Source organism: Aphelocoma coerulescens, chromosome 5 (assembly GCF_041296385.1).
Source record: "Aphelocoma coerulescens isolate FSJ_1873_10779 chromosome 5, UR_Acoe_1.0, whole genome shotgun sequence".
NCBI classification, from domain to species: Eukaryota; Metazoa; Chordata; class Aves; order Passeriformes; family Corvidae; genus Aphelocoma; species Aphelocoma coerulescens.
Window position 1 is genome coordinate 2,124,726 of NC_091019.1, and position 18,840 is coordinate 2,143,565.

An 18,840-nucleotide genomic window follows, 5' to 3' on the forward strand; every position below is an offset into this window, starting at 1 on the left:
AAGCTGGAGATGACGACGAGGTCAGCGCTCCGCAGGGGCTGGGGAACATCAGCCAAGGGTGGGGGGACACCGGGGGGTGGGGGGAGGAGGAGGAGGAGGAGGAGAAGAGGCTGTGCCAAGCCCAGAGCTTCCCAGTGCCATTGGAGCCACGTACCGGAGAATTTTCAGGGAAAACTGAGGCATGGAACGGCCTGGGAGGTGATAAAATATCCAAACTGGTGTAGGGTGGAATAGGATCAGGAGACCCCAGGAGCTGCTGGTTCCATGCGGTCCCTTCTCCTAGTGGTCCTCCAGTGGGATACATGGATGAGCACGATGCACAGCACGAAGCTCCACCAGGAATTACCTGGGATACCACAGCAGTGCCGGTGCCCTGTGAGGCGGAGAGCCCCGGCACATCCCTGGGCTCATCCCTGTGTCCGTGCAGCAGGGCTCGGTTGTGCAATCCCCAAGCCAGGCTGCAGCATCGGCACATTCCCGGGGCCCCGCGCCGCTCCTCACCCCCTTCTCCCTCCTGCCGTGTTTATCCTTCGGCCCGGGGGGATTGGCTGCCGGCCTCGCCGCGAGCACCAGGAATCCGGGCCATGGCAAACAAACCAAACACCGCCTAAGCCCGGGGAGCCGCGGGGCCAGCGCTCGGCTTCGGAGTTTCTTCCCATCCTGGACGGCTCTGCCATGCAGGGAGAAGCCTCTCCAGCTGGGAATAGCGTCCCTCCCATGCCTGCTTCCACGGAAAACCCAGAGACTTGGGCTGCACAGCTGGACACAGCTTCCATAAGGAACAGTGGGATGGACGATGTCCCTATTGCCCCATGTGCCCAACCCCGGGCTGCTTCCACCCCCTCCAGTGACCCTGGAGGAGCCCCTGGCTCCCCCTGAATCCTGGCCCAGCATTCCTGCTTAATTAATGCTCTTTATTACCTGACTGGGATGATAACCAGCCCCCAAACGGGACTCCTGTAACTGGAGTGGGACACAGAGCCAGCGCTCCCACAGCTCCCCAAAGACCACCCGGGAGTGAAGTCCTGGCTGTCCAAGGCATTTCCAGGGGATCCCAGGCCTCTTCCCTGAACCACAGCCCCTCCTCACCCCATTACTGTCATCCTTTGCCCCACCCCCCCAGGAATGTCATCCTTGAGCAGTTTCCTTTGGATTAAGACACCTTTCCTCCCTACACATCCCAACCCAGCCCGTGTCCCTTCCCATCACAAAAGGTGGGACTGCCCCAGGCAATGCTGAGGTTCAGCCATCCCCTGTGTTCCATCCCAGGGACATTCCCTTGCCAGCCCATCCCCAAGGACAGCCCTGTCCCTCCAAAGCAATGGGGCAACTCCTGCATCCCCTGTTTGTGTTGGAGCAGAAAACCCAAGGTCCAAATTCCACCGAATTCCATGCCAAAAACACAGCCAAGACAGCTCTGGGGTCTGTGGGATAAGATCCCAAGGAAAACACCAAACTGAGGGCTAAGGATTTGGGGATTCGTGAGAATTTGGGTGCCATGGAATTAAAATGAATTGATGAACAGAGCAATGGATATGGGCTTGGAACAGAAACATCCCACCAAACCTTCTCCATGGAGGGGCCAGGATTGTTCCCAGCCCACCTGCACCTGACCCCCTCCTTCCTGGGAGTTCTCGGTGAGCTCCCAGCCAACATCCCTGCTCCCACATCCAACCCCTCTGCGTTCCTAGAGAAACTATCCCATGGCAGGCAGGGCAGGATGCAGGGAAAGCAGGGATAAGGGATAGGGATCCAGGCCAGTGGGATTTAGCCAAACCCCCAGACTCAGGGAATAAAGAGCATTACAGGGTGTCCAGGGAGACTCTGGAGCATCAACCCGGATAACAGTGAGCCAGCTCCAGAGGCAAAACACTCGGAATAATGAACTGGCTTGGTGGGAAGTTCCAGGGTTGGAACTGGATGATCTTTAAGGTGCTTTCCAAGCCAAACCATTCCAGGATTCCCTGAACACCCAGTGTCCAGAGGCAGCAGCATCTCCCTGTTCCCTGGAAAGCTCCCTCTGCTCCTACATGATCCCACAGCTCCTTAGCTTACATCCACAGATTAATATATTTGGCAAAAGCACCTTTGGATGAGGTGGACAAGGCCCTGGGAAACAGCCCAAGCTCAGGGATAAGGAGACAAGGCCCTCTCTCCATTCCCATTCCCAAGAGGGCAGAGTGTAGTGGGAGACATCCCAAGGCACAGGAAGCGTGAGAAGCCAGAGGAAATTTTCCTGCTGTGCCATGGCGTGCCATGGGCACGTTCCTTGGGAAGCTCCGCAGGAAAAGGAGGCAGAAAGGATGCTCCTCCCTCCCAAACTTCCCTGAGCCCTCCTTCTGAGCACCTTCTCTCCTCCAGTCCTCCTGGAATTTCCCCATCTCCCATCTCCCCTCGCCAGAGCCGTTCTCCCTCCTGCATCCCTTTCTCCTGGCAGCTCCCCACCCTTGTCCTGGCCTTTCCCCCGCCCTTGCCAGCTGTGAACCTTGGCATGGATGGAGCCATTGTCCTGGGAGAACGGGGGCCGAGGAGGAGGAGGGGAAGGTGTGAGAGGGGACACAGAGGCGCGTTTGTCCCTGTCCCCGCGGCCGTCAATGCCGCGCTTGTCCATTCATGCTCTCCGAGGGCAGGAACAGCGGCTCCATTTGGGAGGCTCCAAGGTGCCTGCCCAGGGGGGCACATTGCCCTGTTTGTTTGGAGACAACGCCTTTATCTCCCTTCCCGGGATGAGGGTGTTGGAGCAGGGACAACAGGACCGGAGGAGGTCACTTCATCTGGCGGCTCGCGCTGCACAAGGCCGGGGCCTCATCCCTGGGGACAACAGGGATGGGGAAAAGCTCCTGAGGACCCCTTCTGCTGAGATGCCTCACCTGACCTTGTTTTATCCAGATTGCAACTTTGGGGGGACAGGAGGGACGTTTTCCATAGGATAACATGATGTGGATGAGCTCCTGGACGCTGCCATGGTGGTGAAGGTCCGTGTCCATATCCCACACCATTCCCTCTGAGTGAATTACTCCCAGAACGGATAAAAAATTAATAATGTTAATTAGCAGCTACGTACCAGCACCAAGCAGAGACTCGATCCAGCTGCCCAGAGCTTTCCCATTCTCAGCAGTGACCGGGAGAGGGAACACTCAGGGAAGCACAAGGAGCTGACAAAGTAGACGGCAGAGTTGTGTTCCTGCTGCTCGGCTACTTCCAAGGAAAGAACCCAGGGATGCAGTCCCTGGACACTGACCTCGCTGCAGGGCAATCCTGTGGAAAAGCTCTTAGGGAATTTGGAGATCCAGGATGAGCCACGATCAGCCCAATTCTAAGACATCCACACCACACACACAGGGAACTCGGGATAACTCAGGATTTGGAGCGGTGCTGCCTCTCCTGGAAACCCCTCCAGCACAAAACAATCCTTAGGGAGGGAGATCAAGAATGGAACAGCACCAGGATCCAGGAGCAGAGGCAGCCAAGCATCGCCGGGAACACCGCGTCCAGATCGGACACATCATTCCCTCCCTTCCAACTGGGAGGCACCAAGGTCTGTCCAGGCTGGACAACCTCCAGAGGAGACTGGGAGGAAAAAGCAGAGCCATTTATCTAGATGGGACTTTTTCCAGGGCTTGGGAAGGGCCATCCCAAGTTTTGTGCAACCACCACGGATCTTTCACGAGGAGGAGCATTGGGTCACCAGGGTTTTCCTGCTGCTCACAGAGCTGGGACATTTGCTCCGGAATTGTCTCCCAAGAAAATCACAAAGCCATGTGGCACAAAGCTCCTAAGGAGGATCCCACTTTTCCCAGGATCTAACACGACCAAGAGAAGTGGGACAGGTCCAGGGCTGTCATTTCTGCCTCCATGATCCCATGGCAGGGGATGGAATTGGACGGTCCTTAAGGTCCCCCTTTCAACCCAAACCATTCCGGGATTTTACTCAATTGAACTCATTATCAAAACCCCAAAATTCCCTAGGGATTACCTCCATGCCAGCTCTTCCCACATCCACTTTTCACAGCGAACTGAGGTTTCTCTTTTTTGAAAAAAAACCTTGTTTGACTTTTCTGACCAACTCTGAGCCGTCTTGGAACATATTTCCTGCTCCAGGGATTTAGCAAACACTTCCCAGACAATACAGCCGAGATACCAAACGCACTGCTTGGATCCCATCCATCCCACGCGCTCCCTGGGTGTTCCCGGGATCACTTCAAAGCACTGGGCTGGCTGGAGAGGCCCAAATCCAGAGGGAAGGTGCCTGGCACGCTGCTCGAGGATGTGGCACGGGGAGGAGAGGATAAGGAGGTCGCTTGGGAAGGTGGGAATGAGTTGTCTCCAAATTAAATACCAGGCACAAGGATTTTCCTAGCAGAGACCCTCAGGAAGGGACCTGGGCCAAAAACATTCCAGGGAGACCTTCTTGCTCTCCACAACTCCCTGACAGGAACCAGGTGGGGGTCAGGCCCTGCTCCCAAGAAACACAGAATAGGACAAAAGGAAACAGCCTCAAATTGCACCAGGGGAGGTTTAGGCTGGATATTAGGGAAAATTCTTTCATGGAAAGGGCTGTAAAGCACTGGAACAGGTTCCAGTGGTGGAGTCCCCATCCCTGGAGGGATTTAAAATCCGTGTGGATGCGGCACTTGGGGATAGTGGTGGTCTTGGTAGGGCCGGGGGAATGGTTGGGCTCAATCACAGAAGGCTTTTCCAACCTAAATGATTCCATGATCTCTTCCCACGTGGGGTGAAAGAAACTCCCAAGATTCCCGGCCTCTTGTTTCTGTTCAATCGCCTGTTCAAGGGATTATATGGATACAAGAAAGGAAGAGGAGGCAAAGCCTTTTTCTCCTGGCAAAACCGGGATGGTGACCTCAATCTCATGGATGAACTCTCTGTGGCAGTGGGAAAAAACCTTGTGAGTTCATCCCTGCTGCAACACAACCGGCAATGAGGGAAAAACACCTTAACGACATGAGAATGGGGAATGGTTGGACTCCATCATCCTGCAGGGTTTTCCAACTTAAATCCAACTTTTTACAGGTTGGAAATCCTGTAAAAATCCCTCTCAGTGATCACTCCTGGCCTGTTGTATCCACAGACACCCCTTGGATGTCCAGAGCCACACTCCGTGTGCTTAAAAACCAGGCAGTAGGAAAGGTCCCTACCTTGACATTCCACGGCCCATCCCATGGGACTGGGTTGAGTTTGTCCAGTTCCTCTTCCCAAGAACACCAGCACAACTTCCAGCACCCAAGCTCCTCATCCCGGGCTGGGAAAGCTGTTCCCAGCCTGCAGGTCCTCACAGGGCTGTTTCCCTGTATCCTTTTGGCTCCTCAACACCATGAGGTCGAGTTGTGGAACATCATTTACCACCCGGCATGGGTTGGCTTGGAAGGGACCTTAAGGTTCATCCAGTCCCACCTTCTCCATGGGCAGGGACACCTCCCACTAGTCCAGGCTGCTCCAAGCCCCGTCCAATCCGAGCTTGGCCTTCACTACACATCCAGCTCTCCATTCCAACACCCCTTCCCAAAAACTGCATTAGAACAAGACAGGACAGAGGGGACATGCACAGGTAGGATTCCCCCCTGCCAGACCTCCTCGGATTTTGGGATGGATGGGATGTCATCCGGGAAAACCCCATTTCTGTTCAGGACAGGAGCATTGCATTATCAGCAAGCAGCCAACTGCAAAATGGTTTGATGGCCCTTACAAGGCTCCATTTTCCACGTTTTCCTTTACTTAAGCAGGTGTTTTATTCCCAGTGAAGTTAAAGCGCCCTTTTTAGTGCTTCCATGAATCAATGACCATAAACCCTGGCTTGTCATAACACAGGAGATAAGCCAAGATCCAGCAGGCTGATAAGATGCTTGCTTCCCTGTGTACCTGGATTTCGAGCAATCGGCACTCGGGATTAAAAGTCATAAATGATGTGGATGTCCCAATCCCTGGAAGTGTCCAAGGCCAGGTTGGATGGGGCTTGGAGCAGCCTGGGATAGTGGAAGGTGCCCCTGCCCATGGAACAACATGGGATTTAAGGTCCCTTCCAACACAAACCATTCCAGAATTCTGTAAATCAATGGAAGAAACCTCCAGTTCTCTGGAAATCCCACCTGAGTCTTCCACAAATCCTGTTCCATGCCCATCCCACGCCCTCTGCACTGTCTTCTCCCCACCAAACTGCTTGGGTAGGAAAACCAGAACAACTTGCCACTCCATAGCAAAGTTGGGGTGATACCAAAGGCTCTATGGAAAAAAACAGGGAAAATCCAATCAACCCCAGCCTGGGGCTAATGCCTGGCTTTCACACCCAGGCTGGATCTGAGCACACCAAGGCTGTTTAGAACTCCAGACTTGGCTTTTCCAACCAGTTCTCCTCCCCACCACCCCAAAACCCAGGGAAATCCACAAGTGTTCGCTCTCATTCCCCAACAATTCCGCCTGCTCCGTTAGCAGCCAGGCCTGGCCACTCTTCCCACATTTCCCTCTCCCTGTTTGGAGTAACTGCCCCAAAGCAGCCAAAGTTCAGTGAGATAAGTGGTGGATGCTGAGTGTCACGTTACATTTTCCCTCGGGAAGGAGGCCTTTCCTTCAAACATGCCTTGAACACGCTCCAGGTGCTGCTGGAAGCCGGCGGGAGTGCGGGATCCTGGGCTGGCCACATCATCCACCACCACCGGACCAGGGAGAAGATGCCATAGATGGGGGTGGAACTGGATGATCTTTAATGTCCCTTCCAACCCAAAGCATTCCATGATTCCACATCCTGCTGTGCAGGAAGAATGGGGAGAAGGAAGGTGTGCTGGATAAGTAGGGGCATGCCAAGCATGCCAGTTCAGGTGGAATAAAAGGATATATCCATGAAAATATAAGTGGGAGCCATCGGATAGCCAAGAGTGCTGTCCAATCATAGAACCCTGGAGTAATTTGGGTTGGGAGGGATCTTAAAGCTCATCCAAGTTCCATTCCCTGCCATGGGCAGGGACACCTTCCACTAGCCCAGGTTGCTCCAAGCCCCATCCAACCTGGCCTCGGACACTTACAGGGATCAATCCACCCTGCACTTCCCAGAACTCCCATTTTCCCTCCACAGCAGCAGGACATCTCCCCTGCTCTCTGCCACTGTCTCATCCCTGTCTGTCCATCCCTAGTCCTGGTATCCCTCTGGAATGGCCCATGCTGAGGGTTGTCTCTCCTGAATGATGCTGGAGCACGGGATTGGCACTCGGAAAGCGCCGGCTCGGCCCCAAAAGCCACGAGGCCATTCCTGTCTGTGTCTCCAGCCACAGCTGCTCCCTTGTCCTCTGGCACGGCACACACTGGTTAATCATTCCTCAGGCACATTCAGTGTCCCGGGATTCTTATCGGAGAGTGCAAAGTCCAATCAGCGACACCACTGGGAAGAGGCAGGAGGGTTCCCCGGCAAGGGCGGCCAAGCTGTGCCGGAACAACGCCATCCCCAGGCTGGGATACAGGGGAGGGATGCCAAGGCACGGGCTGGGAAGCACTGAGGGCTCACTTGCACCTTCCTAGCACAGCTCCCAGCTCCACATCATGGAGTTCTGGAATGGCTTGGGGTGGAAGCAACTGTAAGGATCATCCACCCCCTGCCATGGGCAGGGACACCTTCCACTACCCCAGGCTGCTCCAAGTCCCGTCCAACCTGGCCTTGGACACTTCCAGGGGCAAACAGTTTCTCTGGGCAAGCTGTTCCACCACTCTCACCACCAGATCACTCCGGCCGTTCTCACCAGGAGGAATCCATGAGGCCCCCAACCAGAAGAGGGAAAGCAGTGCAGGATCCCATCTCTTTTCTTTGAAATAACCATGCCCAGGAGCCATTTGATTCCCTCTTTCTGGCAGCTGGGATGACTCTGTCCTGGAAGGGCCCTCACTGAGAAGGGTAAGGGAGCAGAGGGAAACCTGCCCATCCAAGATCCCAAGGCTACTCCTTGACCAAGACTCCTTTCCCATATCCCTGCATGCAGGAGCCCTTCCACGCCCCATCCCACGCACGGGCCCAGCCGGATCTCTGTGTCACCGTTTCCATCCCGGGCACACCTCCAGCATGACTCCCTCGAACCCGCCCTGACTGCCACCTCTTCCTGAAGCTTCTCCCTGTCTGCATCCAGGCATTGCTCCCAGGGCACCAACCTATGGAAGGAGCATTATCCAGGATGTTATCCAGGCAAAGTTCCTCCTCATGGAGCCTCGTGCTGACATCACCTTTCCAAATTCCAACCCGCCCTTTATCAGGCTTTAGAGATCCACCCTCCCGTGAACAGCTCTATGGCCTTACTTCACCTGGATGTCTCCTGCCCTTTTCCCAGGATAAAGGAGTTGTGGGATCCAGGATAAAGGAGTTTTGGGGAAATTGGAGGGAGAAGCACCAGCACAACCATCACAAGACCACGCCAGAAGTGGCAGCGTGTGGCAACAGCCTTTCCCTGACGTGCAGGCGAGGATGAATCCTTTGGTTGAAGACTCCAGGAATCTCCTGCTGGGATGGACATGGCAGCTTCCCCCCAGTGTCCAGGAATGCCACCTGGGTGTGGTGATGAGCTCAAGGGAATGTTTTTGTCTCTTCCCTGCTCTGCTCAGGCCCTGGGATGGAGCTGGACTCAGCAGCATCCTCATGTCACCTGACCAAGCCAGGCGGGCAGGGAAGCTTCCAACAGAGGGAAGAGAGAGGAGAACCAGGGAACAATCCCACTGGGAAGAGAGATGGAGAGGCAGAGGGGAAAGCAAGGCAAGCCATGGAAGGGCTGGGGGGTCCATGCCATTACCTGCTCGGATCCAGCGCATCCTGAGCATGGTGAGAGCCGATGTCAAGCTCCCGCCGTATCCCTGCTCTCTCCCTGTGTCATTATTCCCTGAGCTCAGCTCCTCCAGCTCCCGGGGCTGCCGCTGCCTGCTGGTTTTTCTATTCCCTCCGGGAAGAGTGGGAGGGCCGGGGAGGCGGCCGGGCGGCCGCTGCTCCGCGCTGGGATTTGGGACTGCGAGGGGATTACCCGCAGGGATGGTCATGTGTTTGTGCTGTACCAGCTTCCCCGGGCCCACTCCGGCACGGGCTGACTCCCGGCTCCCAAAGAACTCCGGGCAAAGCCTCTTACCTTCCCACGGCACCAGCCAGGCCCCGCAGCGACTGTCACCTGCGCCGCCACCGCGCCCCCGAGCCGCTCCTCCCGCGGCCGGGAGCCCCCCCGGCAGGCATCACGCTGGGCTTTTCCAAGGTGTTCTCCCCCTGCCACGGCAGCTCCGTGTGGGAAAGGCTCTCTCCAGCATCAGGGCTCGGAGATGGATTTGGGGGCAGGCAGAGGGTGAAGACTGAGCAGGAAGCCCCAAAAGAGCCATTTTTTGAAGGCATTCCAAGAAAAGTGATGTCCTGATCCATGTAGTTGCATTTCTATATCAAACCCAGGAAGCTAAAACATGGGACACCAGGATAGACTCCCCCAGGCTCTGCTGTCCTCCTGCCCTTTCTGCTCCCAGTTTCTGGCCTCAAGACATCCCAAAGCAAGAATCCAGTCCCTGGATTCTCGTGGATATGCTGGTTTATACCAGCAGGAGTCTGACCAGCAAATTCCTTCGCCAGTCATTCCCACCACCACCAAATCCCCCTTATGGCACAGCACGGGGGACAAGGGGCAATCCCAGCTGTCCTGGGGTCACCTCACGGCCTCAGCTCCAGCATTTTATATTCCTTCATCCAAGGAAAACAGGGAAATGCTCCAGACCTCTTCCTGCAGGGCGACACTTCCTCCTCACAGGCACCAAGTACTCCATAATCAAAATCACCAGGAGCGTTACCAGCACCAGGAACATGGGAACAGGTTGTCCAGAGAAGTTGTGGATGACAGAGGGTGGGTTTAGGCAGGATATTAGGAAGAAATCCTTCCCTGGGAGGGTGGTGAGGCCGTGGAATGGATTTCCCAGAGCAGCTGTGGCTGCCCCATCCCTGGAAGTGCCCAAGGCCAGGTTGGACGGGGCTTGGAGCAAGCTGGGCTAGTGGAAGGTGCCCATGTGGGACTGGATGATCCTTAAGGTCCCTTCCCCCCCAAACCATTCCAGGATTCCATGAGTGCACATCTCCAAACATTCCCATAGGCAAAACCATCCACCCGGGCTCGCCCCGAGCTCAGAGATTCCTGTGCACACACAGCCCCGCAACCCCTGCACGGACACACGCCTGCTCCACAGACAACATTCCCAGTGCTCCAGCCACTTGTGCTCCATGAAAACCTGTGGAGTTGCTGGATAACCCTCATGGAAATCTTCCCCTTCTGCTGACCCAACTCTTGTCTTTCCCAGCTCCACCTCGACCCCAAACCCGCCAAACTTCCAGCGCTCGCTCTCCTTTCTCTGCTCCTTTCCCGAATTCCCGCTCCCCAGCCCCCGCCGGCCCCGCTCCGCACATCTTTCCCGCTGTACATTCTTCCCCGAGCCCTTATCTCATAAATTAGCCAGGAGAGGGATCCCAAATAGCTGAGCCGTGGCGTAAGCGTTTCCCTGAGGCAGGGGCGGGCGGGAGCAAGGGAAAGGTTGGGAGCAGGATGCCAGCCAAGGGTCAGATGCTGTCAACTCCCTCGTTTCCCTTCGAATCCAAACACAAACGCTCCAGGAACACTCCCAAACCCATGCAAAGCTCCTTCCCCTCCACTGCCAGAACCCCCCGGCATCCCAGGCTCGCTGCTCCAGGACTTTTGCCCGAGCTCTCCTCAGCAGGATGGTCCTGGGCACCTCCAAACACACGGATCAGCTGTGCTAACACAAACCACGGAGTTTGGGAAGATTCCTGAGCGGGAAGGGATGATCCATGACGATCATCCAACTCCTGGCCCCACACAGGACAATCCCAAAACTTCCACCACGTGCCTGAGAGCACCAGGACAGCGAGGATCTTCCAAACGTGGGAGAAGCCCAGTTTGAGGACGCTCAATATGGAAAGCCAGGATTGCATTCCCAGCACCTTCATCCCAGGAGAGCGTGAAGTTATTCCCAATTCATCTTCTCCCTCAGAGGCTTTTCCCCAGCCCATCCCAAACACCAGAGCAAAGCCTTGGATCTTTCCCATCATTTTTCTGCTTCTCCATCCTCACACACCTCAGATCTCACCCTCAAAGAGCAGCCGGCCATATTCCAGGGTAATAAGGATATCTGGGAAAACAAGGATACCTAGGGAAACAAGGATAGCCACGGAAGTAAATAGATCCAGGAAAACAAGGATACCTAGAGAAACAAGGATACCCAGGGAAACAAAGACATCCATGGAAAGAAATATATCCAGGGAAACAAGGATACCCAGGGAAACAAAGGATATCCAGGAAAACAAAGGATATCCAGGAAAACGAGGATATTCAGGAACACAAGGAAATCCTGCCCAAGGAAAACTTAGGGAAATCCAGGCCCATCTCTCACAGCCAGGAAAACCGGAGGCACCAACCAGACCTGAGATTTTTGGGAGCGCTCGCTTCCCAAAACAAGCCTGGCTCTGCGGATGGGACCAGCCACCAATTCCAGCCAAATTCCAGGATTTGGAACGACCACAGGCATGGATTCTTCCACAGCTCCACCAGCACAGCCCCCACTCCCAAGAATCTCCATGAGGAGCCCGGTTAATCCTTGTCTGACACTGGGAAATACCGACAGCTCAAGGATTCCTCTTAAATTTTCCAGGATTGCTTACAGCAGGCTCAGATCCCAGGAAAACCAGAGTCAAGCAAAGGAATGAGAATTCCCAAATTATTCCAGGGTTCTCAGCCTGCAGGAAGAAATCTCTTCAGGGATGGGATGACCTGTGAGAAGAAAGTATTTCACTCCAAGAGAAAAAAAGGCTGGAAAATGATTTCCTCAGGATAGGAATCCACTGATAAATTTTAAAGGAGTGATGGGATAATTAATTTATTCCTGTAAATTATTAAATTCCAACAGATCTATTGTTCACCACATCCAGAAACCATTAATTCCTCAGGAGGGCCAGATTCCAGAGTAAATCCAACTCTGTGCCATGACTTAAGGCCCTGACCTTCACTCCCAAAAAACCAGAGGATCAGTTTGGCCTCAGAATTCCTCGGAGCACCACAATTAAACCAGGCACAAGAGGGAAAAACTGAGCAGCAATTCCTGGTGGTAAAACTTTCTCCTCTTCCCTTCTCCCCCTCCGGCTCCGTGTCAGGACAGATGCTCTGGAATAACAGCGGGAAAGGGATCGAGCTGCCCAAACAAAGTTGTGCTCCATGAAATATTTGGCTCAGAGAAGTTTTAAGAAGGATTTTATAGCTGAGGGTAAGAAATATCCTTCAGGCACAGTTTCCTTGATCCTGGATTTTTACAGGGACGGGATGGTTTTGATTCAAGAGAAAGAGAGAAAAAGAGGGGAAAATATGGAGGGAAAAGGGGGAGAAAGGAGGAAAAGAGAGAAGGAGAGGAGAGAAGAAGGAGAGAAGGAGAGAAGGAGAGAAGGAGAGAAGGAGAGAAGGAGAGAAGGAGAGAAGGAGAGAAAGAGAGAAAGAGAGAAAGAGAGAAAGAGAGAAAGAGAGAGAGAGAGAGAAAGAGAGAGAGAAAGAGAGAAAGAAAGAGAGAAAGAAAGAGAGAAAGAAAGAGAGAAAGAGAAAGAATCCTGGGATGGCTGAGGTTGTCAGGGACCTCTTGGAGTCATCTTGCTCAAGCAGGATCAGCCCCAGCGCCCGGAAAGAACAGGAAAATAGGAAAAGAAAGAAATTTCCCCACTATAATAAAGATGCTCTGGGAGCGAGGGAGAAATTCCATGTCTCCAACTGAAGAGATGGAGAGCTGGTCCATAATAAATAAAGTTGGGACGCTGAGCCAGGGCTGTGCAGGACTCCCAAGAGGTGCTCAGCACCCCCAGAATGGGAAGCAGGAGAGGAGGATTTAGGAGCTTGGCCCAAGCGAAATCCTAAAACCAAAGGAAACCCCGGAAGGCTGCAGGGAACACAGGCTGGGAGCGGCCGATAAGAGCCCTCATGGTGAGGCTTCCCATCCTCACTAATCCTGGGGCTCCTGGGAATCTGGGATCACGGCTGGAACTAACAGGGGGTGCTTTTTCCTTTCCAGAAGAGGAGATGCTTTGCTGAGGGATCACATGGATGCCAGGAGAGAGGGAAGCAAGGAGGAAGCAGCTTGAGCTCCCACTCGCTCCCAAGAGCATCTTCTGTTCTCACTTCCCAGGACAAACCCTTCTACCAGCCGAAGAATCCATAGGGACACCACTGTCTCACCCCAACGGCCCCTGGGGGCTCACTGCACAATCCCACTGCTCCAAAGGGGATCCCAGCTCCGGAGCTGACCTATGGACCGGGATCCACCCCAGGACCTGTTGGGGCAACGGAGCCCCGCCAGGATGGGCGCGTTATTCCCTCAAGCAGCACATCCGTGTGCCAGGGGCTCATCCCAAAGGACACAGCCCGTGGCAACTAAACCTTGGCCTGGCAAGCGACCCACTGGAAAACAAGGGAGGGAAACAAAGCAATGAGGGGGGAAGAGGAGGAACCAACCACTCCACAAGGAAGAGCGGAGCGTGCCAAGAAAGCCAGAGCAGGGAAGGGAACATGGAGCAGAGGCAGGAACAACAATGGGATCAGGCTCCCAACACATCCCAGTTCAGCCACGAGCAACCGCATTTCATCCAACAGAGGCCAAATTCTCTTCCCGACCACTTTTCCACCCTGGTGGGAAGGAGAGCGATCCACAGCCATGCAGTGTCCAAAGGGATCAAGGATCTGGAAAACTTCTGGGATCCATAGGCCAGAGCCACTGCCATGAGCCTGCTCCTGCTCCAAGGATGGTGAGGGACATTCCGAGGTCCTTGTTGGGGTCGTGGTGGGAATCTAACGCACGGCACAACACAATTTCCAGGATATCCAGCTTGGCACCCATGGTGTGCACTGGAGGATGCACAACTGCCCCTGGACTGTGCCCCAGGGACAGGGATCTGTGCCATTCCAGAGCTGGACAAGGCTAGGATGGTATGGAGCCAGGCTGGGAGTGCTGGGATTGCTCAACCTGGAGAAGGGAAAGCTCCAGGGAGACCTCAGAGCTGCTTCCAGTGCCGAAAGGGGCTCCAGGAGAGCTGGAGAGGGACTTTGGCAAAGGGCCTGGAGTGACAGGACAAGGGGGAATGGCTTCCCACTGCCAGAGGGCACGGTTAGACGGGATGTTGGAAAGGAATTCCTCCCTGTGAGGGTGCCGAGGCCCCGGAACGGATTTCCCAGAGAAGCTGCGGCTGCCCCCATCCCTGGCAGTGTCCAAGGCCAGGTCGGACGGAGCTTGGAGCAACCTGGGCTAGCGGAAGGTGTCCCTGCCCAGGGCGGGGGGTGGCACTGGATGATCCTTAAGCTCCCTCCCCACCCGCCCCATTCCACGGCGCCCGCCGCGTCCCGCCTTTGGGGGATCCCGGGAGCGGGCTGGGAGCCCGGGATCGCGGTGCCCCCCCCCCCCCCCGCATCCCCCCGTTACCTTCAAAGAAGCGCTGCAGAGCCTCCGTCTCGTCCACCACCTCCATGGCTGGGCCATGCACGGGCCGGCCCCGGCTCAGTCCGTGCGGCTGCAGGGGGGCATCGCCCCGGCCCGGGGGGCCCCGCCGCGACCCCCGAGCCCCGTCCTAGCCCCGTCCTAGCCCCGTCCTAGCCCCGTGCGAGCCCCGTGCGAGCCCCGCTCTCAGCGCCGGGCTCCCGGTGCCGGCGCCCAGCGCGGCCGCCCGATGCCCATCGGCGTCCGCCGAGCGCTGCCCCGGACTCGGGCTGCTGCGGCCGCTCCTCCCTCTTTCCCTGTTCCCCTCCCTCTTTCCCTCTTCCCCTCCCTCTTTCCCTGTTCCCCTCCCTCTTTCCCTCTTCCCCTCCCTCTTTCCCTGCCCTTCCCCGCCCGCTGCTCCTCCTCCGGCCGGCACCGCGCTCGGGGCGCCTCCGCACAGGGGGTTCGGCAACGCCGGCGAGTCCCGAGGTTGCCGAAAGTCGCTAAAAAATCCGGTCACGAAGCGCTGAAAAGATGTCACAAGCCCCCGAGAAACAGCCGCTAAAGCCCCCGAAAAACAGCTGCTAAAGCTCCAAAACCTGCGTACAAATCACAAATTAAAAAAAACAAAAACAAACCAACCCCCCCCAAAAAACCCTCACAAAACCAACAACCCCCGCCCCGCCCCAAAAAAAAACCAACCCAGGCCCAAACGATCAAAATCTGTCCAGAAACCGCTGAAAAAACAGCCACAAAGCACCCAAACCCCCCATAGAGCACCAAAATTTGTGCATAAAACACCCAAAACCCTCACAGAGCACCAAAATTTGTGCACAAAGCACCCAAACCCCTCACAGAGCACCAAAATTTGTGCACAAAGCACCCAAACCCCTCACAGAGCATCAAAATTTGTGCAGAAAACACCCAAACCCCTCACAGAGCACCAAAATTTGTGCAGAAAACACCCAAACCCCTCACAGAGCACCAAAATTTGTGCAAAAAGCACCCAAACCCCTCACAGAGCATCAAAATTTGTGCATAAAACACCCAAACCCCTCACAGAGCACCAAAATTTGTGCACAAAGCAGCAAACTCCCCTCACAAAGCACCAAAATTTGTGCAGAAAACACCCAAACCCCTCACAAAGCACCAAAATTTGTGCACAAAGCACCCAAATCTGCCACAAAGCAAAGTCATAAGGCACCAAAAAATCAGCCAAAAATCCAGACACAAACCACTGGAAAAACCAGCCACAAAGCACTAAAAAAAAAGAGGCACAAGCCACCAAAAATCCAGCCAAATTCTGTCCAGAAATCACCAGAAAACAGCTACAGAGCACTAAAAAATGGCCACAAGCCACCAAAAGTCACAAACTGCCAAAATTCGTCCAGAAACCACCAAAAAAAAGACACAAAGCACCGAAACCACTCACAAAGCACCAAACCTCCCCTCACAAAACACCCAAATCTGTCCCAAAGCAGTCACGAGGCACCAAAAAAATTCCACAAGCCTCTAAAAAACTCAGCCCCAAATGACCAAAATCTGTCCAGAAATCACCAAAAAATAGCCACAAAGTACCAAAGTCTGCCCACAGAGCACCAAAAACACTCCCAAAGCACCAAAATTTGTCCCCAAAGCACCAAAACCCCTCACACAGCACCAAACTCCCCTCACAAAACACTAAAATCCATGCACAAAACACCCAAATCTGCCCCAAAGCAAAGTCATGAGGCACCAGAAAAGGCAGCCATAAGCCACCAAAATTTGTCCAGAAACCACTGAAAAACACCCACAAAGCAGCAAAATCTGTCCCTAAAGTCACAGGGCACCAAAAAAAAGCTAAAACCCATCAAAAATCCAGCCATAAACTACCAAAATCCATCCCAGAAAGCACGAAACCCCAGGCACAAAGTACCAAAACCCAGACACAAACCACCAAACCCGCCACAAATTACAAAAATGCAGCCACAAACCAGTAAATCTGTTCATAAAACCAGCCCTGAGGCACAAAATCCAGCCACAAACCACCAGAATCCTCCCAGAAATTCCAAAAGCAGCCACAAATCGCCGGAATCCAGATTAAAAAAAAAAAAAAAAAAAAAGCCACAAATCGCTGAAATCCAGGCACGAATTACAAAACCAGGAAATCCCCAAAATGCAGCCTCATGTTCCAGCCACAGATCACAAAACCAACTGCAAATCACTGGAATCCAGCTACAAATCACCCCAGGACAGCCCTAAATCACAAAGCCCACCTGCAAATCACTAAAATCCAACCACAATCAAGAGCCAGGCCCAAACTACCACAAATCAGCAAAATCAGCCCCAAAACACCCAAGTCCAGTCACAAATCACCCTAAACTGGCTCCAAACACCAAATCCAGCTCTAAATCACCAAAATCCAGCCATAAACCATGAAAATCCAGCCTCAAATCACCCTAAACCAACCCCAAATCATCATAAAGCAGCCTGAAATACCAAATTCAGCTTTACATCACCAAAATCCAGCTGCAAATCACCCTAAACCAGCCCCAAATCACCCTAAACCAGCCCTGAACAGCAAATCCAGCTGCATATCACCCAAATCCAGCTGCAAATCACCCTAAACCAGCCCCAAACACTAAATCCAGCCATAAATCCCCAAAATCCAGCTGCAAATCACCCTAAACCAGCCCTGAACACCAAATCCAGCCCTAAATCATCAAAAAATTAGGCCTCAAATCACCCCTAAATCAACTCCAAACACCAAATCCAGCTCCAAATCACCAAATCCATCCCCAACTCAGCCCCAAACACCAAATCCAGCCCTAAATCATCAAAAATTAGCCCACAAATCACCCTAAACCAGCCCCAAACACTAATTTCCAGCCCCAAATCACCCTAACCCAGCCCCAAATCCCCCTAATCCTGGCCCAACTCAGCCCCAAACACCAAATCCAGCCCTAAATCATCAAAAATTAGCTGTCAAATCACCCTAAACCAGACCCAAACACCAAATCCAGCTCCAAATCACCCTAATCCAGCCCCAACTCAGCCCCAAACACCAAATTCAGCCCTAAATCATCAAATGTTAGCTCTCTAATCACCCCTAACTCAGCCCCAAACACCAAATCCGGCCCTAAATCATCAAAAATTAGCCCACAAATCACCCTAAACCAGCCCCAAACACCAAATCCAGCCCTAAATCCTCCAAATCCAGCCCCAAACCCCCCTAATCCAGCCCCAAACACCAAATCCAGCCCTAAATCATCAAAAATCAGCCCTCAAATCACCCTAAACCAGCCCCAAACACTAATTTTCAGCCCTAAATCATCCAAATCCAACCCCAAATCCCCCTAATCCAGGCCCAACTCAGCCCCAAACACCAAATCCAGCCCTAAATCATCAAAAATTAGCCTTCAAATCACCCTAAACCAGCTCCAAACACCAAATCCAGCTCCAAATCACCAAATCCAGCCCCAACTCAGCCCCAAACACCAAATCCAGCCCTAAATCCTCAAAAATTAGCCCTCAAATCACCCGAAACCAGCCCCAAACACTAATTTCCAGCCCTAAATCCTCCAAATCCAGCCCTAAATCACCCTAACCCAGCCCCAAATCCCCCTAATCCAGGCCCAACTCAGCCCCAAACACCAAATCCAGCCCTAAATCATCAAAAATTAGCTCCCAAATCGCCCTAAACCTGCCCCAAACACCAAATCCAGCTGCAAATCACCAAACCCAGCCCCAACTCAGCCCCAAATCCCACCCCAAACCCCAACCCCTGCCCCCTCAGGGCAAGGCCCAGCTGTGGTTTGCTCTCCCCAGATGTTCCCACAATCCCCAATAACGCCCGGCTCCCCCTCCCCGCTCCCACCCACCCCATAATGACTCCAATCAAATAAATAAGGGCCCGCCGGGAATAATGTCCATGAAGTTCCGAGTTCTCGGAGCGCCGGGGCCCTGCCAGCCCCAAACTGTGGGGCCTTTCTGCTGCGGGCCAGCCAGGGCACAATGAGGGATTGTCCAGCCCCACATCCCAATTGAGAAGGGCAGATTCTCCGGGATATATAAATATATTTATCCCGCTCCCACAGCTGTGCAGTGACCAATTCTTCTCGCAGCAGAGGAGGGGGATTGAGGATTGGGGACAGTAATGGGTCTATTATTTCGGGATGGAGAGAACGAGCCCTTTTTTCTCCTCTCTCTCCACATTAAGACAATTGTTATTCCCTGCTCCCCTTGTTCCTGCTCTCAGCACCCCGTTTCGGGCACAAGCTGTGTGGGAAGGAAGGGAAATTAGGGAAAAATAGATTTTTCCCGGGAAGCCCAGCGCCAGCCTGGCCTAAACCCTGTTAGATGTTGGTCCGTAATATTTTAATTAAATAAAGATTAAACCCA

At 53.8% G+C, this 18,840-nt stretch overlaps 1 protein-coding gene across 2 annotated transcripts in view; it reads right to left on the reverse strand.

The window, feature by feature from the left end:
* MYRF (myelin regulatory factor) overlaps positions 1-14,737 on the reverse strand; it is a 43,876-nt gene extending 29,139 nt beyond the window's left edge. For both annotated transcript variants that reach the window (XM_069016265.1, XM_069016264.1), the window contains exon 1: positions 14,467-14,737. In XM_069016265.1, the coding sequence (XP_068872366.1) occupies positions 14,467-14,512 (46 nt within the window). In that variant the 5' untranslated portion in view covers positions 14,513-14,737. The remainder of the gene's footprint in view (positions 1-14,466) is intronic.
* Positions 14,738-18,840: the final 4,103 nt, after the last annotated feature.